This window comes from Electrophorus electricus, chromosome 25 (genome assembly GCF_041902795.1).
Source record: "Electrophorus electricus isolate QZ-2024a chromosome 25, ASM4190279v1, whole genome shotgun sequence".
Taxonomy (NCBI): domain Eukaryota; kingdom Metazoa; phylum Chordata; class Actinopteri; order Gymnotiformes; family Gymnotidae; genus Electrophorus; species Electrophorus electricus.
In genome coordinates this window covers 1,001,326-1,026,129 of record NC_137521.1, presented here as the reverse complement: position 1 = coordinate 1,026,129, position 24,804 = coordinate 1,001,326, and the positions used below count along the sequence as shown (strand labels likewise).

General features: G+C 41.3%; 2 protein-coding genes across 6 annotated transcripts in view; both read left to right on the top strand.

Moving 5' to 3' along the window:
• The window catches only part of cltcl1 (clathrin, heavy chain-like 1), a 33,273-nt gene extending 26,707 nt beyond the window's left edge, over positions 1 to 6,566 (top strand). Inside the window, exons 24-34 of one of the 5 annotated variants that reach the window (XM_081707928.1) lie at positions 523 to 630; positions 722 to 889; positions 1,110 to 1,259; positions 1,389 to 1,520; positions 2,700 to 2,810; positions 3,036 to 3,206; positions 3,593 to 3,814; positions 4,001 to 4,021; positions 4,329 to 4,366; positions 5,116 to 5,191; positions 5,376 to 6,566. In XM_081707928.1, coding sequence (XP_081564054.1) covers positions 523 to 630; positions 722 to 889; positions 1,110 to 1,259; positions 1,389 to 1,520; positions 2,700 to 2,810; positions 3,036 to 3,206; positions 3,593 to 3,814; positions 4,001 to 4,021; positions 4,329 to 4,366; positions 5,116 to 5,185 — 1,191 coding nt within the window. In that variant the 3' untranslated portion in view covers positions 5,186 to 5,191; positions 5,376 to 6,566. Of the gene's footprint in view, positions 1 to 522; positions 631 to 721; positions 890 to 1,109; positions 1,260 to 1,388; positions 1,521 to 2,699; positions 2,811 to 3,035; positions 3,207 to 3,592; positions 3,815 to 4,000; positions 4,028 to 4,328; positions 4,367 to 5,115; positions 5,192 to 5,375 lie in introns of all 5 variants that reach the window. The other 4 variants (XM_081707927.1, XM_081707926.1, XM_027022162.3 and 1 more) reach the window with 4 other exon arrangements.
• A 259-nt stretch (positions 6,567 to 6,825) lies between these two features.
• Positions 6,826 to 19,497, top strand: si:dkey-178e17.1 (tricarboxylate transport protein B, mitochondrial). Its single transcript, XM_027022136.3, has 9 exons — positions 6,826 to 7,569; positions 11,897 to 12,004; positions 12,543 to 12,642; positions 14,799 to 14,937; positions 15,326 to 15,410; positions 15,689 to 15,793; positions 15,996 to 16,111; positions 16,220 to 16,293; positions 16,806 to 19,497. Exons 1-9 carry the CDS (start codon positions 7,461 to 7,463, stop codon positions 16,918 to 16,920), a joined length of 951 nt encoding a protein of 316 aa, XP_026877937.1. The 5' UTR covers positions 6,826 to 7,460; the 3' UTR covers positions 16,921 to 19,497.
• Positions 19,498 to 24,804: the final 5,307 nt, after the last annotated feature.

The following is a 24,804-nucleotide window of genomic DNA, read 5'->3' as shown; positions in this document are numbered from 1 at the left end:
CCGAAATGCTGGCAACAACAAACAGAGGTCTTAATTCAGTCCGTGGTTGAAGGTCTGGAGTCAATGAAATGTAACAAGATGATAACATCAAAACACAGGACCAAATGTAAAACAAAAAAAGAAATACAGAGATAAGGACATGAATTTGGAAAACAAAGAAAATACAAAAGGAGAATAACCGACGAAGCCGTCAGCCAAACACCGGCTATGGATACATAGATAAATAAAGAGAAACGAGACATCACTGCACCCAGTACAGAGTGGAGACACACGAGACGAAAGGCAAGGGTGGAGGAAGAAACTAAAACAGAACCACATGGTGACCGCCATAGGAGCAGAACAAAAGCGCAGTGTGATGCCACCTTGGCTGGGGAACAAAAAAAAGTATCATTTGATATTTTCTAACCTTTCTCAAATGCTTAGTGACATTTTTGGCTTTGAACTGGTGCAGGTATAAGAAAAAAAATCAGTTGCTGGTTGTTATTATATGAAATACCTGTGTCTGTGTGTGAAACTTTGCAGGTGTGCTTTGCGTGTGTAGATGGAGAAGAATTCAGGCTGGCTCAGATTTGTGGCCTGAACATTGTAATTCATGCTGATGAGCTGGAAGAACTTATCAGTTACTATCAGGTATGGTACTGCTGTCAACATTACACACAGACGTCACAGAATTAAAACATTTGATAATATTTTACGCCCTCTGTGTGCGTGCGTGTGTCAGGAGCGGGGTTATTTCGAGGAGCTCATCATGCTCTTGGAGGCGGCGCTTGGTTTGGAGCGTGCTCATATGGGCATGTTCACTGAGCTGGCCATTCTGTACTCCAAATACAAGCCCCAGAAGATGAAAGAACATCTCGAGCTCTTCTGGTCCAGAGTCAACATCCCCAAGGTAAAACCACACACACACACATCCACACACACAGATGCATGCTATGATACATAAACCCTCATTGGGATAAACCAGCTGCCAGAACTTGATGCACAATGGCTCGGCTGGCCTACATAACGCACTCAGAATGAGATACCAGAGCTGGCCTGTGCAGCATACAGTCATAACATCAGTTAAATGTGATCATTGTTAGAAATGTTGTGTTGGTGCTGGTCATCAGGTGCTGCGGGCAGCAGAACTAGCCCACATGTGGGCGGAGCTTGTTTTCCTGTATGATAAGTATGAAGAGTACGACAACGCCATCGTCACTATGATCACACACCCCACAGATGCATGGAAAGATGCTTCCTTTAAAGAGATCATCAGCAAGGTGACTAACACACTCTCACACATTCAGCAAGGAGAGGTTATATCTCGGAGCTCTCTCTCTCTCAGTTCTGCCTAACTGTCTCATGGTTTTTGTTTTATCCCTTGCTTGCTTGCTCTTGCTTAAATACAGGTAGCGAATGTGGAGCTGTACTATAAATCACTGCAGTTCTACTTGGAGTACAAACCACTGCTACTCAATGACCTGTTGACTGTTCTAGCACCTAAACTGGACCACACAAGAGCAGTCAGCTTCATCACCAAGGTTTGTACCCATGCATGCACACAAACACACACACACACACACACACACACACACACTCTCAAGCACACACAAGCATACAAACATTCATTCATTCCAAATTAAAACCTTATTTAATTTATACTCCCTTCCACTGGAAAAACTCATGGATAAACAAATAGGATAAACAAATGTATCAATATAACAATGATAAATAGTCTTGGCATTATTAATGGTGATTGTGATGTTCATTTTCACAGGGGAAGTTCACCAACAGTCACATCTGATATCTCTTAGACATGTTTTGGATATTGATGGATCACTTTTTGAATCATTATATGGAGTGTCAATAATTTTTTTTTTTTTATTCACCACTAATGAATGACAAACTAAATAATAGTCAGGTGAATTTATTGCTCTGTGCTAATTGATTTGTCAATGTTGATTTCTTCTAAACATATTTTTAAGAAATGAAACATCGAAAACAGCCCTATTTTTTTTGTCGTAATGGTCAATGCATTTCTGTTGTGATTTGGTTCATTCTCTTCTATGTGGTTCATGGTTTTCAGCTGAGGCAGTACAAACTGTTCCACTAAGAGAGTTCATTTTCATTCTTTCCATTAAGTGGCAGGGTGTTGTTTATTATTAAATTATGGCTATGAGCAATATAACACTGCGAATGGCTCAAACTGACATGGCACAAGGAATCAAAAGCCACCCACCTCGGACGCTACCTCACATCCATACTCTCATTCTAGGAGTGCCGTTTTTTTTTAAGCAATTTAGCGAATAGGCTAACATGTCCTGAAAGTAGTCCCGATACAGCGGATGAATACAGGAGGGAAAATGGCCATTATAGAAAACTTGTATTATAGAAGGTTTCTTTCAAAGAGTCTTGACAACATAATTTTGATGAGGCGTTTGTGTAAAGTGTGTGTAATGTGTATTTTGCCATTCAGTATAGTTGGGATGGGATTGGGAATTATTTGAATTAGTTTTAATAAATTGTTTAAGTAACTAATTGATAACGCTTGAAATTGTTAATACTTAGAAGTGCTCAAAAATGAAATAATCTGAATTCCCTCTTTAAAAAACATTTGTGTGAACTTTTTTAAAAATCTTTTATTCACTTTTTTTCTAAATGTAAAAAGTATAATAAAAGGTACACACACACAATGCTAACTACTGTAAAACATTTTTTAGGAAAATCAGCTGAGGTTGGTTAAGCCGTATCTGAGATCTGTGCAGAGCCACAACAACAGAGCAGTGAATGAGGCCTTAAATGACCTGCTGACAGTGGAGGAAGACTTCCAGGTACACACACACACACACACACACACACACACACACACACACACACACACACACACACACACACACACACACACACACACACACACACACACACACACACACACACACACACACACACACACACACACACACACACACACACACTTTGTCAGCAGGCATAGATGCTTGTATAATGTGTACTTTTGTGGCCTTTCCCACCACTGGCCTCATGCCTGCTGTCTGCAGGGCCTGCGCGCGTCCATCGACGCCTACGACAACTTTGACTCCATCAGTCTGGCTCAGCGGCTGGAGCAGCATGAGCTGATCGAGTTCAGGCGCATTGCCGCTTACCTCTACAAGACTAACCAGCGCTGGGCTCAAAGCATCCGGCTCTGCAAGAGAGACAAACTGTACAAAGTATGCACACACTGCACAGTTTTCAACTCCTACAATTAAAATAGATTGTCATCAAAGGTAATTATTGTTTGACAAAAGTGTCTATAATGAAATCCATTTAGAAATGGGGCATGATTCCCATATGATTCATTCTGTACACACAGATGAGTATTAAAGATGAGTATTTCAGCCTCAGTCATGTCTTCTGTTCTGCTTGTAATGGAACACAGAGCCAAATGAACCAAAATGATATCAGTGCCCACATCATGAACCCATCAGCCCAGACTGCACAGTTATTGTTTCACAGTCATGGAGTCAAACAATTACATAATCCACAGAAACTATATTTTTGTTTCCACTTTCTGTCTCCCTCTGTATCTCCCTGTCTCCCCGTCTCCGTGGGTCAGGACGCAATGCAGTACGCGGCAGAGTCGAAGGATGGTGAGCTGGCCCAGACCCTGCTGCACTGGTTCCTGGAGGAAGGCCAGAGAGAGTGCTTTGCTGCCTGCCTCTTCACCTGCTATGACCTGCTGGCTCCAGACGTGGTGCTGGAGCTGGCCTGGAGGCATGGACTGCTAGATCTCGCTATGCCTTTCTTCACCCAGGTGATGAGGGAATACCTCACCAAGGTGGGTCGTGCATACACACGCACACGCAAGCACATGCGTACACAAACGCATGTATACATGCATACACTCGGATGCACACAAAGAGCCTTACCAAGTTTTACTGAGAGGGGCCATTTTTACTGAGAGATGGGGTGCTTTGGTGGTTCATTGAATCATAGATCCATATCTGTCTCCCCTCTTCTGCAGGTGGATGAGTTAGCTGGGCAGGTGAAGGTCTCTGGCTATTTTCTTTACTTTTTCTGTCTATTCTGTCTCCTTTTCTATTTCTCAGTCTTTCCATTCTGTCTCACTTACTCTGTCTCTGTATAGTATGTAGAGAGTGCACTAACTGACCTCTCACACCTCTAAGAGGTCACACTGTAGTCTGCTTGATGGACTGTAATACAGCTGTAGCACGGCTTGGAGAGTACTAAATGTGTGTGTTTATGTTTGTGTGTATAGAGTTTATAAAAACTGTCAGTTAAGTGTATGTAGTATCTAGTGTCATCAAACTCCACATCCACTGTTTTCCTAGGTGTCTCATCCAGACCTGGTGACGTCTAGAGCAGAAGAGTAGGTTCTGTTATCCAAAGCCAAGAAAAAACACTTTGGCTGTGGTTGTTCCTATAGCAACCATTCTGAACTGTCATTTGATTGTGTGACTGTAAACATGTAGCTATTAGAGCAGATCACCCTTGACAAATGGCATTGTCATTTTAGTCTCATTCCTTCTTAAGATCAGTTTGCAGGTCTTAATCTTTTATGTCTCAAAGGTGGAGGCTTTCAGGGTTGCTTGTGGTGCAGTATGCCAAATTTGCCTGTAGATGGCAAATGTTACATTTTCGTAGTCTGTTGTAGCATTAGGGTTTTCATTTTATTGGGAACAGGTCAGATAAGAGGGTTTGAGATATCATTTCACTTTGGCATGAAGTGCGTGATGTACAGTTTGATTGCTTGCATGAATAAGGGTGTGAAATCTTTTCACATATTTCTGGAGATCTGCTTTCAGGCAGAACATACATAAGACATTTGGAGACAAAATGTGTCCCACTGCTGTGGGAAGATGGTGAAAAAGTATGGGAAAGCATTACTAGTGTGTCGGGGAGCAGCTAGGACTTTTTGGACCCAGGATGCCACATGGCACCCTGTTGCAGCATGGGCTCACACTGTGGGACCCTCTGAGCCTGGTTGTCCTCTCCTTATCAACACCCTGCTAGAGAGGCATTTAAGACTTAGCATAGCACAGGAGATCAGTTAGCAGTGGGATACATTTTTCCATGCCTCGAGTGTTTGGTGCATGGTGACTTCTCCGTGTGTTTTAGGTGGATAAACTGGAAGAGGCTGAGAGTAAGAGAACCACTGAAGAAGAAGGCAGTGAACCCACCTCTATAGTATACGGTACGTGGACAAGGAGACCAAGGGGGATATCACCTGTATTGATCTTTTTATTGATTTCCTTGAGGAACATGCAGATGTCAAGAGCTGTATTGTTCACTGTAAATGAGTATATTTGCACTTCATAATTTGTTTGTGTGTGTGTGTGTGTGTGTGTGTGTGTGTGTGTGTGTGTGTCTGTAAGCAGGTCAGCAGCTGATGTTGACTTCGAATCAGACCCCAGTAGCACCCCAAGTTGCATACCCTAGTTATGGCTATGCTACCCCTGGATACACCACAGCAGCCTATGGGTTTAACCTTCAGTCTTAACTCCCTGGTCCCCAAACAACCTTTAACCTCCCTCACTACTCTAGGAACCCTGGGAAACGTATGCCTATGAAACAGAGGCCAGTCAAGCATGATGGAAACACTGAAACCAACAAAATACAATGCAAACAATCAAGCAAAACGCCATGCTAAATGTGCTTTAACCATAGAGTTTCATTCTTCACTAATGAAGCAAACCTAGCTGTGTGTAAGATTTTATATTTTTAATAGTTTTATAGACATGTAGCATTGATGGCAAAAGGAAGAATATAGGTACTAAAACACCTCAAAATTAGCACTGTACCAACCAGACTGTCTCACATGAATAAATGTTTCAGTGAATATATATACACTGTCATTCAGTAGACACTAGTGATTTATGTCTGGTATGAGCTCATTTCTCAGTTCTTCTCATTTTCATATTCAGCAGTATTACATTTTTTTGTTTACATTCATAGAGATACTAGATTAATTGTGAGAAGTATGTCTGGAAGAGTAAAGTAGTGCACAGATGAGGGTGAGTTTTACGAAGAGCATTGTAGCGTTCTGTTCCCTGTCTCTTCAACATGATACTCACAAGATAATGTCTTGATCTTTGTACCAGGCTGCTTTTGAAGAGCATTCATTATGGTGAATTTCACATGGCATGTCTGTAGTTCACAGCTTTTACTTGTATGTTGTAGATTTAGGGATTTACACCACATTCAGGGCAAGAAATACAACACAAAGTAAATATATCTTTGCAGGTTCTTGTTAGTTACGAGTTATGCATAATTTATGATGCTCTTCAATGGGTTTATGTTCAGTGTTCCTGCAAGCCATAAGCAATGTCTGTAGTGTAATGTAGTGGAAGGGAAAAAAAAGATTTTTTAGGAAAAGATAAAATACAAAAACATGAGGGTCTGGCAAACCTGTTTTGGTTGCTAGGCTTTGCAGGCGTGGTAGTGTCTCTGGAGTGTTATGAACTTGCTATGAGGAAAAATGGGTGTATGCGTGTGACGGCTGCTTACTTAAGGCGCCAAGCACGCAGATAAAAAAAAATAAAAGTTTACACATACTAATTACAATATAATGGATTGTGTTCTTTTTTAAAATCTCAAAACCCAAACCTGTTTGTCGTGGTAACCCTGTAAATCCCAGATATGCCATATTCATTTACCTACGAATGAGCTGAGCACCCCGTCTTTCTTGTACTGTCAATGCATATTTCCGTATACTTACAAAGTAATAATGACAATTACATAATTTATAAAAGTATTTTGTTATGTAATGTTATAAGAGCAAAGGACAACTTGGTCTTCCAGATGTGAAAACAGTCTTGGGTAATTAAAAAGGCACTGCTTCCTGCTTCCTGTTAGGTTTACAGGCCTACAAATGCCTGACTGTAGAATATTTTCATGGCTAAAACAAAAACATTTAGCACTAACTTTAAAATTTTTTTAAAGGATAGCCCATTTGAAGTCGTTTGATTAAGGGGAAGCGGGTAGTGTCTCGATGACTCTTCTTCATATCCGGTAATAAACAAAATTTGTAAACTTAAATGTAAAGAAGCCCAACGCGTATCTAAAGCAGTTTCCTGCATCCGTAAAGTGATTAAGTTTTAACGTTCCACCTTAAAACGAGTTTCTCCATGACAAGGATGTGACGCCGACTCCGGTGTAGACAGAAAAGAACCGGAGAAATCAAGCGCCCCGCCCTGTCTCTGTATGGGGCTACACGGGCGGAACCCAGCGCGGCCCGTGGCGGAGTCTTCGGCGTGATAGGCTGACCCAGCCTCGCCTGTCAACTGCCCGATCATCCGCTGTGTGTCGGAGGCAGGACTAAGTTACTAAATCCATACATAGAACAGCGCTGGTACATTACAGCTCCGCCAGGCATCGTTTACGCTTGGCGTTTCATTAAGTAGCCACTTTGAAAAGGCCGTTGTAACAACTATCGCAACAGTTTAGCCAGTTTTTGTCAGAAAATGTCTGAGCAGCCCACACGCCTCGGTCCGTCTCAGAGACCCCGCGTAGCAGCGGCAGCAACCGGCGAAAAAGCCAAACTCACGCATCCTGGCAAAGCGATCCTAGCAGGTAGGTTTTACTTTTTGGATAGTTGAAATTATTTATGAAGATGCAGGCATGCTTTCCCGAAGTTGTTTCGTTGGTTTTCAGTTTAGAGCGCCATTTTATTTTTCAATTAAAATTTCAGTATACTTGCATCGAAACTTGGACAAGTCGCTCAGAGATGAGAACGGGCAGCCTCGGCGAAGTGCAGTTTACTTTCTGCTTTCCATTTCGTGCTGTTAGCAGAGGCGTTCCCTGCAAGTGCTCTGAATGAATGAATGAACGCTTTCAGGAAACTTAACCGGAAACTCTCAGCGGTGAACTATATGATGGCTACTATTTACTCTTTTTGCACTGACAGCATGAGATCCTGAATCCACAATGTGCAGCCAGCAACTGCATACCTGTATGCTATTTTGCTGCCTGATTATCAAGTCAAATCAAATTTAAGTCAAACACGCGTTGACACAAATGAATGGGGTCACTAAGCCAGCGGCGACGGTGACAAGGGATAACCAGTATTAACGAAGAAAGCTTGAGAGAACTTGCACTGCATTTGAATTGGTCTGCCTGCCGATGCAAAATAACACCTTTTATTACTAGCGTTCTTCACAGAAGAGCAGAGTCATACTTCATCACAACCTAATCAAAGGTATTTTGCTGCCTAATCAATATCCCACTGCAGGCGTGTTGATTTGAACCTCTGTTGGAAGATGGTGTAAGACTCCTCTGTAAGATGCTTTGATGATTAGTTGTTTTGCTATGCAGAATGCTAAGAAAAATAGGCTTATGTTTAATACACCTTAGGAGTAGCTAGTAGTTGACCAGTTATCAGTACAGTCTTGCTGGATGGACATAAAAAAATCGGAGTGCTAAGATTGATCTTGAGAGCAATCACTTTCATTGCTTATTTAGCTTTTTAATTTTCATATTTTAATCCATTGCATATCTTTAATGTAGTTGTAAATAACTGAGCTATTTCCACTAGATCGCTGTGAGATCAAAAGAAAGAAAAATATTCACAAATTCTCACATGGTCATAAATTATTAATCAATACTCTACCTTCTTCCCCCTGTCCCACTCTTACCTTTCTATTCTCTTCCAGTTCCACCACCCTGACACCCCAATAAAGCTGTTAAAAGGTTCACCTGCTATCTGAAATGACCACTTTAATGTCTACTGTGTTATTTTCTTCATGAAAACCCTTTCTTGCATCATATAGTCACCCTATACAATTTCAAGTGGCAAATGCGGCAGTATGTTTAACTACATGGAAACTAGACTGAGAGTAGGACAAACAACACTTGCTTTCACCACAGAAACCATATATATTAGCTAGCCGAACCCATTCCTTTAGTCTTGCGCCCTTATTAAACACTGTTGACAGGGAGTAGGGACTACATTAGTCACATTAATGTGCAAATTACCATAGTCTGTAGACAGGTAAGATGCTCTTGGGCGGAGTGCTTAGTTAAGAATGCTACAATACAACTGTCAGATGATCTAACAAAGGAATGTGTAGAGATATCATGATTTAAAAATGATTTTTTTTCCAAATACATCTTTCAGGCCTTGACGTCTGTTCAGATAGTTACAGACACAGTGGCAAAGTTCATTGTTTACAAAATCTCACTGGACTATTTCTGCATGAGACCTACTTTCAGACATTGCTGGGTTACCCTTTTAGTGTGCTTGAAATCTTCCTGTCTAGCACACAGTGTAGAGTGTAGAGCACCCAATACTGCTTCTGCTATCTTTTACTTTAAAGACAGTTAGTTTTTTACTATGTAGTGACCAAAATTAGGGTCGAGATGTGAATGAGTGTGTGTATGATGGCATGGCTCATCTGCCTAAGGTTCCTTTTGTTGGCATTTGCTTTCTCTCTAGAACCCAACTAACCATCTGCACTGCCCCACCCAGTGGCCCACTAGAGAAACCAGCTTTTTGGCATGCACAACAGACCCATCACACACAGGAAATGATGGGACATGAAGTTTAGACAAGGGCTAGGGATTTATAGAAGGACACAGATTCTGTTGTGTCATGGGTAGGCTTGCTCACTGTGACAGTTTAGTAGGGTGTACTTTGTGTGTGTTGGTTTGTGATATATGTGGGTCATCTTGGCAAACCCATGTGTGGTTACCACATAAGTACTATTAATATGCAGTTCTCTTAGCCTCGAGGGCGATCTTTCTAATGTCATTCTTCTTCTATTTTATGTCTCTTACACATGAGTATCTTATTGCTTCATGAGGTGTGTGTGTGTGTGTGTGTGCGTGCGTGCGTGGGCGCACGCGTGCGTGGGTGTGCGTGGACTGTTGCCCTTTTCATCTCTCTGTCTCTATCGCTGTCTTTCTCTCTTTCTTCCTCACTGTGTCTCCCTCTATGCCGCCGGGAGGCTGCAATTAAGCTCGGTGAGTGCTCGTCTCCCATCGGCAGCTGAGGTCTCGTCACGAAGAGTGTCTGGTCACAGCCCTCGTAGGTTCCAGTGCCACTCGGCTACACTGGTGCTCATGCTCCTCTCCGCTGGTGCAGCGCTGCCATCAGCCAGTACACTCACACAGTCCGCATCCTGTCTGCTTGTCCCTCTGACCATATCTTTACCTTTTCTTTATGTGGCCTGTGAGTTTTAATGTGTCCCAGTAATTCACTGCCATCTTTTTTTTTTTTTTTCAGCATTGGCTCTTTCTGGCACACTGGGGGTGTTGTCGAGATCACTACAATTTTATGTAATAAAAGGGGACCAAAATAGAAGGTAGTTTCATTTCGGTGTTTAAGGGTGTGCATATGTGTGGGTGGGTGTGTGTATTATTTTTTTTTTATATTTATAGCTTTATCTGTCATTACTGTTGAAATGACCCTCATGCGTAAGTAACTTATTTTGATGTATGCTGCATCACTTTTAAATTGTCCTCACTGGTTTACTTGGATATCAGTCACCCTAGTGCCCCATCTCTACATCAAGCTCCTACAATGTCAGACATGCTTTATTGCTAAACTTTAATGTTTCCTTTCTATGAAAGATGAAACAAATTATTCATCTACTGCTTGAGCTTTTAAAAGCACTTTTAGTGAGTAATGGTGAATGATATTTTTTTCAAAATCATGTGTTCTTTTTTAAAGATATAACACAGCCCCATTCTGGGCCCATTTGACCCTGTTGGTTGTTCTTCCTATTTGTATAAGAAAGAAACAGATGCTAATCACTGCCATGTGTATGAAGTTTGCTGTGTGTGTGTGTTTGTGCTTTGTGTCACGCATGACGATAGATCATTTGTGCCTATTTTAATGTAGTATGGTACAAAGGAAAGTACTGTGTTTCAGTAGTAGCCTGCATGATATTTTGCAGCTGATGGAAAAAGTTTTTTCTTCATTTGCTAATGAATCATATTAAATGCCATTCTATCAGGTGTTGTACTGCTCCAGATTTTTTGTTGAGTATACATATGCACACACACATATACATAAAGCTGTGTGCCAACAAGAATGTAAAAGCTTTAGGTCTGATTTATGGACGTACTGACCAAATTGGCCAGAAGTAATTTCCTGTACAGCACTATGCAGCCTGATAGATTGAACACTTTGTGTGTGTGTGTGTGTGTGTGTGTGTGTGTGTGTGTGTGTAAGGACATTTACTTGGAGCAGCCTTCTTACAACAGCCATTTATAATTTGTCAACCTTTTGTTTACCAGAGAAAATGCTTGGAGACTAACAGGTAACATTGTGTTAGACAGTGATGGGCCATGAGTCCAAGCACAGAGCATGATGGATATTGGAAGAGAAATGTATTCTGAGTCGTTTGATGGATGGAGCATTCTTCCCGTGAGCAAAGCTGTGAACTGAAGCATTAACTACACTGCCATTCACATCATTTCATTCTCTTTTTAGTCTGTTCCAGTCACGTGAAAATGGACTTCGGGGCATGTAATATGTTTGGTGTCGGGGTGGGGGGCATGTGTGTGTGTGTAAGAAAGAGAAGAATGGTCTTTTAGTAATATTGTACCAGCCTATTCCATTTACACACATTTCAGCAGTTAAAAATGATGTGATGATTTTTTTCCTCTTTGTGCCGGTGAGCTTTCACAGTTCGGTTCTCCCTTATGAGTTCCATAGTGTGACTTCTCTCAACCTGTTAGAGAAACCATGAAATAAGCCCTGTGGCAGTCTGGGTTGTCCCTCCGGGACTACTTTGCGTGTGTGCTAATGATTCATGCTGAGCATCGAGGCTGCAGTAATAGTCCGATGTACTAATATGGGAGGGTGCTTCAAGGATTTCTCAATTTCTCTAGGAAACTAGTGAAGTTTGAGGTGAGCAGGAAGGATGACCACACTTGTCATTTTCTCTGCTGCTAGGTGCAATCGCAGGGGGCATCGAGATCTGTATCACCTTCCCAACAGAGTATGTAAAAACGCAGCTTCAGTTAGACGAGAAAGCCAATCCACCTCGCTACAGAGGCATCGGTGAGTATGTGCAAACAGGAGACGAGCAAACACACCCACAATCACATGCAGACTTATATACTTATACACACATGCATACATACATGTGCCCACACTCACTCACATACTCTGTGTGTGTGTCTGTCTCTCTCTCTCTCTCACACACACATACACACACCCACACACACCCACACAGCAAGGAGATCCTCTTCGGAGTTAATTAGCAGGACTCTCCCGCCCATAATGTGTTCTAGCTTTCTGCCCCTCTCGCGCGAGGTAAACAAACTCAATCTCCCCCCTTCTCTTTCTTCACATGTCTGCCCACATTCTTGGCTAAAACTCTGAGAAGATTTTAATAAGCCTTCTGTCAGCTTTAACAGGCTGCTGCCATTCGCCTGCCACAAAACATCTAAATCATGTTTGCTTCGAATTAATGATGCGTTGTCCCAAGCAGAGAGAGTTAATATATGACTTTGCAGGTTGTGTAGATGCTGGTCTAGCGTTGCTCACTATTTGTTTCCCTAAGTACTGCTCTGACTCTTTCATGTTTTGTCTACAGCGGACTGCGTGACACAGACAGTTCAGGGACATGGAGTGAAAGGCTTGTACCGGGGCCTCAGCTCTCTACTATATGGCTCTATACCTAAATCAGCAGTTAGGTCAGTGTGCGCATGCGTGCACCCGCCCACATACACAAATATTATGCATTTTATTTTCATTTCAGAGTGACTGCTTTAGTGACATTTCTTTTTTAGAGACTTGACATTTATTATGCAGCTTGTTTTTGTTCATGGAGCAAAGGCCAGCTGAAACCCAAAAACACAAACATGCGCGCACACACACGCTCTCTCTCAAACACACACACACATACTCACGCTCTTTCGTCAATACAAACACACAAGCCCTTTTCACATTTATGACAGTTTTGGACATTCAGCTCCCCCAAAGGGTTGTGTGTGTGTGTGTGTGTGAAGAAGTCAGAAGTGTTGCCTTTCTAAGTGCCACTAAGCCACAGAGTAGCAGGGAATGTTGCTCTGATTGACAGCACAGGATAAACAGGCAGGTTCAGCAGTGCATATCTGACACACACACACACACACACACACACACACACACACACACACATATCTGACACAGACACCCACACACACACACACACACACACACACACACACACACACACACACATGCATGCACTCACGTGCACCCCTCCCCCCCCCCGGTTTAATGTAAGTTGCTTAACTAAGATGACCGTGATGTTAATTGCACAGGTATGAACTGCTATAACTTGAAACTTGAAACCTGCCCTACAAGTTGAGGTTGCTCCAGTGTGGTTGCATGTAGGTGAAGTGAAAGATGCCTTCTGCGAAAGCCTCTGCGAGGGTTCGGCTGTTCTGTCCCTTCACTCCCTCCCCCTTTTACCGTATTCTGATTGATTGGCTCTGAATCCTCCCTCAGCTCTGTACTCCTCTCCTCCTGTTTTCATTAGCTGATTGGGCTTGCACCAAGATGGAGAGAGAGAGGGAGAGGGGGAGAGGGGGAGGGGGAGAGAACAAGATGGATCGACCTTGCGGATACCCCACTAATGGAGCCAGTGTCATTAGGCCCTGCCTATGAAGACAAATGGAACCGTGACTCATCTAAGAGTGGTGCTACTGATGTCACATCCTGTCCCACCCTGTTTTGATCAAACCTTCCCTCTTTTATCCCATTAATTTGTCAAAAATGCAGAAGCACCTGTTTTTAATTTTGTTCCTGTTGGGCTTTCATGGGATTACAGAGACAATCACTGTTCATTATGTTCAGTCCGACTGGATTCGATCCCACGCTCGGGCAAACGACACAAAGGAGGGCAGAGGAGGCATCTGTTTTTTTTTTAATCATGTTTTGCAGCCCGGTATGAATAATGTGTTTGTCAGATAGACAGTGTGGAAGAGAATGAGAGACACAGAGTGATGGACAAGGACAGATTCCTTTTCTGAGTTCTTGTGCTTGTCCTGTCAAAGAGCTGTTGAAATCTAATAAAGCAAAGGATAAATGGCCCAGTAGAGAGAGAGAGAGAGCACATGAGGGAGAGAAACAGACAGCAACACACAGATGGGGAATAACTGGGTGAGCAGCAGAGCGAGATATGGAGCGATTTAAGGTGGGTATGCGTGCGCCTCGGCGTGGACATGATGGCAGTAAGGAGACGCACATCAGACAGGCGGCCGTTTGCATGAGTGCTTGATTCTTGGGTGTAACATCCTCCCCCCCCCCCCCCCCCCCAAGTCCACAACTCAATTCAGAGCTATTAATAGCTCAGTCTCTGCCTGGGCGTCCTCCAGCTTTTCTTTCTCATTGATGAGGCAAAGTGGACAAAATAGATAGATAAAAAAAAAAACTCTCCTTAAGTTCCTGGATCCTGCTGTTAGTTACCAGTGCTCTCCTTGCCAGCGGTTGCCTGGGTTACCATCGATACCAGCTGCTTACAGAGGACTGTGTCTTCTTGGCAGGTGGTAAATATTCGACAGGGCTGCAGGCTCACTCTGTCTGGCAGGCAGGGAGAGGTGCGTGTGTGCGCTCATCTGTGTTTGTGTTTCTGTTTCTGTTTCTGTTTGTCTTTGTGTTTGTGTGCATCAGCAGTAGCGCTTGAGTGATAGATTATGGGAGGAGTGAAATCTCTAATTCCAATGGAAATGCATTGCTGTGCTTCTTTTAGGCTGACTCAACTAGACTCATTCTATGAGTCTGATGGGGAAATGATTTAGAATTTATTTAGACTGATAATGACCGACTAATGTTGATAAAGTGCTCTCTCTCTCTCTCTTTGTAGGTTTGGCATGTTTGAGATCCTCAGTAATCAGATGCGTGATGAGACTGGGAGGTTGGATGCAACACATGGTTTTGTATGTGGCCTTGGGGCAGGGGTCATGGAAGCGGTGCTTGTTGTCTGCCCCATGGAGACGATCAAGGTCAGAGCAAAAGCCAAAGGGATGTCTCACCCCTTCGTTAGTGGCATCGCAGTGATTTTAGATGTTCTAACACTAACAGTATACAACTTCACAAGGATAACTGTATTGTTTGTCTGCCATAAGATCTGAAATTGCAAATGAAATATTTCAGATTTTCAGAAGTATCCTTCTATTTTATAAGACAGCCTAAACATGTTTGGTACATGTTAATAATTTTGTTTTAGCACATCAAACGATTACAGAAAGGTGACTCAAGTCATCCATTGCTGGATAACTCGTGGTGCCTGGACCTGAAACTGCAGATACCTTCATAATAAAAGAAATATCGCTCGGTCAGTTCCAGTAGTTGTGCAGCCTTAACTTCAGTTGTTCTCCCTTCCTTTACTAGGTTAAATTCATCCATGACCAGACATCAGCCAACCCCAAATACCGTGGCTTCTTCCATGGGGTCCGAGAGATCATCCGAGCCCAAGGTACAGAAAGCTGCATTTTTTTTTTAGGGCTGCGGTGCTCTCTGCTGGTAAGAAGAGGTAGTGCGTGGCTCTCTGTAGATACTGTAAAATTCCATTTCAAAAGGAACAGCTCACCTGTTTTTGAATTTTTAAAAACCGTAATAATTAACATTATTATCTCTCATGAGTCGGGGTCTAGAGTCCTTGCGATCTCCATGGTAACCCATAATCTCTCTCTCTCTCTCTTTCTTTTTCCCTCTCTCTCTCTCTCTCTCTACTTCACTCACTTACTCTCTCAGGGATCAGGGGAACATATCAGGGTATCACAGCAACTGTTCTCAAGCAGGGCTCCAATCAGGCCATCCGGTTCTTTGTTATGACCTCACTGAAGAACTGGTACAAAGGTTTGTATCCATGAACACATGTGGGGATGTGTGCTAAAATTTGGTATTACATTAATTACAGTTGTACAAATGCAATTTGAAATGCTGCTTTCGGTCGATTTTCTGACGGATTAGCTAACGAAAAAGTCACATGATCTGAACATTTTAAATGTTACTCTGTTATTGCCATTACTTCATCCAACTTCTACTTTGCGTTACCTAGGTAACGACCCCAGCAAGCCCATGAACCCAATAGTGACAGGCCTATTTGGCGCAGGAGCGGGTGCTGCTAGCGTGTTTGGAAACACCCCTTTAGATGTCATCAAGACCAGAATGCAGGCAAGCGCTTATCACAGGTGCTGCATGCAGGGAGCTGTGACCTGCAGTCAGTGTTGTTTCTTCATTTCATCTGACTACTGTTCAAGATGATGTGTATGTTTCTCTCAGAGTCTGGAGGCTCACAAGTACAAAAGTACACTGGACTGTGCTGTGCAGATCATGAAACATGAGGGACCAACTGCGTAAGTGTGCGCGCGTGCGCGTGCGTGCGTGCGCGTGCGTGCGTGTGTGTGTGTGTGTGTGTGTGTGTGTGTGTGTGTGTGTGTGTGTGTGTGTGGATGAGGGCATGTGTGTCTTGTGCGTGATTTTGTCTGTATTTAAATGTTTACGTGAAATGTTTGGCAAAGTGCTATAAAACATTTTAATTATGACTAAAGGTAAATCAAAGTCTGATATCATATGGGGTTTAATTGTGTGAGTATAAACAAAGAACTGGATGTGTTATACAGTACTAACAATACAAAAAGATAACAAGAGGGTGCGAGAGAGCACGTGCGTAAATGCGCACCATGTCTGTGATGGCTCCAGGCTTGCGTTCACAAGCAGAGACCATACTAACTTGTAAACTTGTTTAGTAGATGTGCTGTTATACAAGCTCTTCTGCAGTCAGTGCTTTAAAATCTAAAATGGAAGTCACAAAGGTTCTCGACTGTAGTTCCGAAGTGAGCTAACTCTGTGCCTTGCTCACATTCAGGTTCTACAAGGGCACCATTCCCCGACTGGGCCGTGTATGTTTGGATGTAGCTATTGTCTTCATTATCTACGAAGAGGTGGTGAAGGTCCTCAACAAGGTCTGGAAGACCGAGTGAGAGCAAAGGGAGAGAACAGAAGGGAGGGAGGACATGTGCGGACATCGTGAGACGCAATCACTGTGCCAAAAGACCAAGTGCTTAAAAGTATTTCTTATGTCTCTGATTTACATTATAGTCATTATGATTACATTACTCTTACTGTAGACATTGAAATTTGCACACAGGTGTTTTTAACAGTGGTTCATCTGCTGGGTAGCAATATTTAGTTATAAAGAAATTGTTGTGGCAGCATTTGTTTTAACCTCTAATGTGCCAGTTGGGTGGATAGTTAAAAGTAGAGGTTTCAGCTTCAAGGAACATTCGCTTCTGATTAGGGGACTATCTATGAGTATCTCGCTGTCTAATATTCACAAACACCATCACATCCTCACAACACACGCACAAAGTTTCTTTGAGCTAGAGTTGGGAGAATAATACAGTTGCAAAGTATATAGAATTTATGCTTTTGTAATCTGTTCAGAATGCTTATTTGTAAAATGGATTGTGGTACTATTTGTGTTCTAAAAGAGACATTAAGCTTTCAAAGGATTTAATAAAATAATGAAGTTTGATTTATAGTAGGTAGAGGCAGTAGCACTTTTCCAAATTTAACTTGGGGCCTTTGCTATTTTACATTCCAAATGTAATTACTTATCAGTGGTTGAATGGGTGTAATTAAATGTGCTTTAGATACACTACTTACTTATTTATTTATTTATTTATTTTGAAATTTGTACATTAGGATTATTTTAAGTGTGAGTATTTTTACTTGAATACAATCTAAGTTAAACATTTAAATCTTTGCTTCACTGCTTTTTTTTTTTGTCCAGCTGAGTTAGCATATTGTAGACTAATGTACCCTTTCCACGATTGTGGCTTATTTTGTTATTGTCCACATTAACAGCAGTTGTTTGGGATCCAAGCACTGTAGGAACTGGAACCCTATTGTATTTTTCCTAATTATTCCAATTCCTTGCTGAAACGAATCAGCCAGATGAGACTAAAAGTCCTACAGACATGAAATGTTGGTTCAGAGGTACTAGTCCCTCCTGCTGCTCAGGCGCATGATTCCAGTCCAATCACACCATAGCTGCGTTAGCACACCGAGTCCATAACTTCCAGTCCATAACTCCTATGTCATACAGACAAAATTGCTTTTTACAGTGATTACTAGTCTTCCAGTCTACAAAAAAGCAAACCTTAAAATTTCAAGAAACCTTAAATTCTGCCCACAAATGATTTTGAAACCATTTACATATTATGCAAAATCACAGTCATATTCGAATGCAAACTACTCCTAGGTCTTTGAACAGACTTATACAAATCTGGCCCCCAGATATTCATGAGTCTTTAATAATGATTATTATCAAATTAATGTGAAAATTAATATACCGATACTGTACAAAATATAGCTCCAAGTCATGAGCATTTTGTTGGAATGACATCAAACTTCACAGGTGGGCATCCCAAATGGCTCTGGGGCAGGGCAATTTTGGCATACCTGGATCACTAGTTGGGGCTATAGCATCTAAGAAACGGTCACACTCATTTACGTTATATGACTAATGTGAAACTTGATACATAGTTCTATTTATACCCAGGAAAAGATGTCAAATATCCTGTGTCATAATAGTGCCCAGCCCTCTCACTTCATACTAGACATCTCAACCTCTTGAGCTCTTCACTGGGATCATGTAGGATCCTCCCTTCATCTGTGTTTCACTGAATGACATGACACCTCCAGAAGGCTCACAGTGATGTCTGACAACCCAGACCCACCCCCTTCCGCACTTGGTTTTAAACCAACCATGTACAAAAATGTCTTTATATGTAAACCCACATTGGCCACCCTAGTGACTAAGGCCATACCCAGCCCTGTTAATGACACCGTTAATGCCTGCATCAGTGCCACTGGTTCTTACACCCACAGCACACACAGAGTGTGCTGCCCCATGCAGCCAATCACTGCCTAACCCATAAAATCCATTTTGGCGTCCTGAGTAACTAAGTCCTCACCCAGCCCCACTGGCACCATTAATGCATGCTCAGTGCCACCAGCTCCATCTGGATCTACCGTTCTAGACATGACACAACAATCCACACACCTGCCCAGTCCTCCACATACCTAAGACACTAAATACCTTGGCCATTCCATTTTTAAAATACATTTCCCCAACTAACTTGTGCTTTCCATGTCCACAGCAACTGACTACCCCTTTCAGCTACTTCAGATAATTCCTTCCTTGCTACCCTTAATTTCCTGCCTCTCAAACCTCGTGCCTCAAAATCTTTAAGCAAGAATGTGGCAGACATACACCTGCCACCCACCTCAGTCTCTCACCTCGTCTCTCACCTCAGTCACCAAAACTGCCCATTTCAGCTACTTCCTGTCAAAAGCCTCATCCACTGCATCCTCAAATGAAATTGTTAACTCTATAAAATAAGTCTGCTTACTTTCAGAGTACATCACCATATCCAACCTCAGCATAGTTAAAGCAGTGCAAAATGGGACCTATGTTTTCTGTGTACTTCTATCTATATGTCTGTTTGTCTGTCTGTCTCCAAATAAAAATTTAATGTGACTCATAACCATTACCCACAAGTCTCACCAGGTGATTTTCTGCTTCTCTAAGTTATTGTTCCTGCTTTCCCTATCGCTGTTGCCCTTCGTGCTTCACCTTCCGTGAAATCGCCTGTCCCAAACACTGCTCTTCTGCTTTTCACCTACCTGCCTACCACATCTTTGTGCTCCAGTGTGCTCTCAACTAACTGCTATGCCACTCATGGATTGCACTTACTCCCTGATTTTGTAACTGGTGCAGCCGCTTTTATTACTAGGAGACCCTAACAAAATCAACTTGTGATTTACTTTAGCACAATTCCTCAACTAATCTTGTCAGCGGTGGCTCCAGCACCCCACTCCCATACCATGCCACACTACTTAAACAAAGTGGTACCCCCAGCTACTTCCTTATAGCTTTGATCATAATCCACTCCAGTCTCTCTACTTTGGTGATCGCAGCCTCATAAACGGTCAGTGGCCATCCAATACAAGGCAACAAACCAAACTGGATGCAACCCAATTTAATTTACCTGGTAAAAATGACACTTTTTCTTCTTCAGCTCCATAACTACTTCTTTGTCATTTAATACAGCATTATCACATCTACCTAAACTCTTAACTAGTACAGAAGGTATCAGGCATACATTTTCCTTTCACAGTTAACAAACATGAAGATTATCATTTATCTTCTCTAGCAACTGCCAGGTACATCACTTAGTAGTTATCAGGTCATCCATGTATGCCTTGAACGGATGGACCAGTTACCTGCAGCCTTTCCCCGCTCACATAGAAGCCCTAATTATTTCTTCCATTGCCATCATAGATGCCAGTGGTGAAATGGAACCCAAATGGCTTCTTCCATAAGAGAATGTGTGGTACTGAAACAAATGCATTAGCCACATCCAGGAAAACCACATGTGTGTCCCTACCATCGTTCTTTGCTGTATGATGCCAAATCATACTACCATGCTCCAAATAACCTGCAAAACTCAAAATCCCTGATTCTTTGGCACTGGATGTATCAGTTATTCACATTCAAATATGCCACCAGTTTCCATGTGATCACACTAAAGAAAATCTTACTCTCCACACTATGAAGGCTTGTAGGCCAATCTTGCTCAATACCTACAGCATCCTTCACTTTGGTATAAGAATACCCCGGACCTTCACTCTTTTGGGATAATCCCTTTCTTCCAAACTGCAACCATCATCTTCCATAAAAATGTCATACTTCAGATGTACTTTTATATAGGTGATATGGGACTACATCAGGCCCTGGTGCAAAACCTGCCTTTGCACAATGCACCTTGTCCCCTGTATGCATTTTAAAAAATCTACATCTGCTACCAATTTCCAATCTTGCACTTCAAACCATCTACCAATAAATAATCAATCATATCTACAAAATGATGAGTACCATTGGCCAATCAACTTTCAGCACACATTTGACGGGCTTTCAATTGGCTAATCCACACAAAACTAGAATTATATGTTCAGGCATGTTCAAGTTTCATATGACTTGACTACTAGACAGAGCTACTTATATTTTTAAACACTTATCATCTAAGTCATTTTATTTCAAACATATCCACAAGATATTGGGATCATATAATGCATCTCTATGAACTAGACAACATTGCCTGTTGAAGTATTTTTCTAAACCTTAGACCTTTTGCACACTTTACCATTATTTAAAACAACAATAGTCAAATAATTCCTAGGTTTTTCACTGAATTTCCACAAAATTGTTCTCAATCTTATGATTTCAGTCTCAAAATAAATAAAAGTTAAAATTTATCCACAGTGTGGATGCTACATGTCAGTGAATCATTGTAAGCTGAGAAGTAGGGACATTAAAATTGTGACCAAATTTGGCATATGGTGTCAACATTACATTACATTATGTGGAGGACTGCCAAGTTTTGTGCACATCAGACTCTTTCGGTGCTACAAAGGTTCATGAGAAGAAAATGAGGCAAAACTAACATTTTTTGTTTGTTTACAATAGAGTAACATAAATGGTGTCATAATGCAAAACTATGACAATATTCACATTACAAATATGTCTAAATTTCACATGTAATCAATCCTATTAATTCATTTTTATTTTCACCAAACCAGAAAAAAATGACGCTTAGTTCACTCTCTACTAAACTATATATACATGTTCAAAACAACTTGTTGAAAGCCTCCACTAAGTCTTGTTCAATCTGATATGGTGTTACTAGTTGTTAGTACTATAAGTATTTATTAGCTATAATTTTATGCTGTGTTTCAATAAGACTTACATTACTTGCAAGATAGTGCTTGGATCCCGGGGATCGCTCACTATATTTTTGGCTATATTTTTTTGTTTACATTAGTAAACCCCTTTGTTAATCAGTTTTAAAAATGTTGTATTTTGTGTTGTACTTGTGCCTTTAACCATAGATTCCTCAGACTTGATTTTAAAAGCAAAAGAATATTGGTTTCCTGTGATTACTGTTTTTCCCCCTTATGCATTTTGCGCTGGTCCTTATCTTGATGTGTATGAATGTTAGCCCTCCCTGTGTGCAATATTCTACAACTGACAAGTACACCAGAATTGTGGAACACAATTAACAAGTGAATGTACTGAAAACACCATAGCTGTGCATTGTCCTGATGCAGTGATTAGTAGTAGTCCCCCCCCCCCCCCCCCAGTGAATGTGAAATTACATATTCTATAATGAAAGATCCGAGTCTTATTGTGATGTGACTCCCTGGGTGTAAGCTTTTCATGTTTAAGCTTTTAAAGTTATACCCAACAATTTGCCTGTTCAGACTGTTTAAGCATTAAGTATCTCATAAAGGATCAAATACAGTTCAAATGCACATCTGAAGATACTATTAAATGGTCGCCAAGATTTCCCCTCATGAAAATTTGTTGAATACATTTGTTACTCAAATACTTTAAAGAAACAACTGTTTTCACTTTTGATATGACCTTTTGATATGACCTTTTTTATTTTCCTTGTTGACTTTAAGCAATACATACATCTGTACACATGTAGGAATACTTATAAACTAAGTATTAGTACTGTTTACTCAAGTAATGTTGTTAGAGTGTCAAAGCAAAAGATTTACACTGTGTTTTACAAATATTTCATGTAAATCAATATGATCGTGTATTCATATTGGATTTTGAATAACATTCTTCTGAATGCCCCTAGAGCTTCGAGCAATCTTTCTCTTCATGAACTAACAGGCCTATGAGGGATTTTAATTTAAATGTTTAAAAGCCATGATAGTGTAATCAAAAGTACAGCATGTCCTACGTGCATTTAGTTCTTTGTCTGAGCTCTTCTTTCAGTACTCTCGCAAAGGTGGCAGTGCCTCCACATTGATGATCTTAAATCACAGATGAGCTTTCAAGTGTCCAAGTTGCAAGATAAGGGTTTGGTTGAGTCACTGTGTAAAAAGAAAATCTTTCCTGGAATATCTACAAATGTATTATCCTTGGATGTGAATTTGTTTTACTAGACTGCTTAATGGGGCATTGATTGAGTAGGGGGTTTTATTGTGGGGGTACCTGTTCATGGTGGAGGAGCTGCATCCAAATCTGACATGCTTGGTCCTTAGTTATTATAGTCAATATCCATTTATATTGGGCATGCCAGGGTCATGCATACTAGATATGTTAATGACCTGTTCCCATAACACACTAAGGCAGTTAGCATAGCGGTTCACCATTTAACAGATCTTTCATGCATGTGCTTTTGTGTGTGCATGAACATTTCTGTTGATCTGTCTCTGTTCATTTGTGTTGGTGCAGTTGTATTTGTGCCTTTCAAAAGTATCATATTATATAATCCCATTGATCCCATTGCTGGTGCCATTTACAACATATGCTTATATGTTTGGGTCTGTCTCTGATAAAATTATTAGTGTCAAAATATGAATATTCACATTAAATTATTTTATTTTCCCTAACTGAAATAAATCTATAAGCAGATCAATTAATTGGCTTTGTCTTTCCGCCATGTCTGTCCTGATGAAATATTCTTCACGCAAGAAGTGATACAGTTCTGAAAAGCGCGTTCTCTCTCGGTCTGTGTGGTGTGGTGCGCATTTCTAACAGGGAGTGTATAGTACTATAGGCAAAACAAAAAAAGATGAAAGGAAAATATGTTTACAGACATCTTTACTCATTTTTAATCAATCCCATCATATGCCATTACATAATTGCACCCTGTGTGTGTGCACGTGTGGATGTGTGTTTCAAACAGGGACTGTATAGTGCCATGGGCTGGCATGCGAAGATGTTCAAACTTTAACAAGACCCTGTATTCAGAAGTGATACAGTCCTGAAAAGCTCTAGATCTCTCTCTTTCAAACAGGGACTGTATAGTGCTACGGATGACATTCACAGGACCCTGCATTAAGGAATGTTGCTATGGGGTTTGGAGTTGGGTCATACGTGGCTTTATAAGCAGCAGTTTGTCTCACAGTTTCTTTTCCTAATTATTTCTTTGTGCTGTCGGCGTTGTCATCACATACTCGCTTGGTTTGAGAGGCTATATGAAGTTTTGCTAATTCACTAGTGCCATCTATCGGTTATAGACATAACGTGCCTGTCTGAAATTAAACAGAAGACGGAACAGGAGGGTGTTCTGTCACACCTTTCCCTACCTCTGTTCCTTATGAAAGATTCCACTCTGCTATTCTTTTCTCCATTTCTCCCCACCTCTTTCTCAGCGCCGCCCCGCAAACACACTACTGAGAGTTTCCTTGCTAAGAGTTTCCTTTTTAAAATTATTATTATTATTGTAAAATGTATGAATTGGATACTGTTGCTCCCATCCTTATCATGTCCAATCTCCAAATATCTCTCACAAACGCAAAAAAGAACAGCGTCAGCAGGCAATGAAGTCTTTTTAAATGTCATATTTACGTTCATCGTTCTCTAACGTTGTCCCTGGGAAAATGAGCGAATGGCTTCTCACACAGGACGTGTTACACCTCGGACCAGCTGCTAGTATACAAATTCTGAGCCAAGGCCTTTTAAAAAAGATGGCAGAAAGACACAATACTTGCGTTGTTTTACAGTCCGGTCCACGATACGACCTACCGCCTGATGCGCTTTTACAGTACGTTATTGGATACGTACTCAGGCGAGAGTAATTTTATTATCCCTAACACTCCTGTCTCTCTGCTGCCTTTCTTTGAAGGTAGAGAGGGAGATGGAGAAAGAAAGGGAGAAAAGGAACGTAATTTTAAACGTAATTTCGCAAATTCCACTATCTGCACCGGGTCTATAAGACCTTTCGGCTATAGAACGTTTAAGTCACATTTATATTCAAGTTTACACCAGCACAACA

Coding starts and splice junctions, on each gene's coding strand:
- si:dkey-178e17.1 (XM_027022136.3), top strand. CDS start 7,461: ATGTCTGAGCAGCCCACACGCCTCGGTCCGTCTCAGAGACCCCGCGTA. Junction 14,938..15,325: donor GCCCCATGGAGACGATCAAG/GTCAGAGCAAAA, acceptor TTCCTTTACTAG/GTTAAATTCATCCATGACCA. Junction 15,794..15,995: donor ACTGAAGAACTGGTACAAAG/GTTTGTATCCAT, acceptor TGCGTTACCTAG/GTAACGACCCCAGCAAGCCC.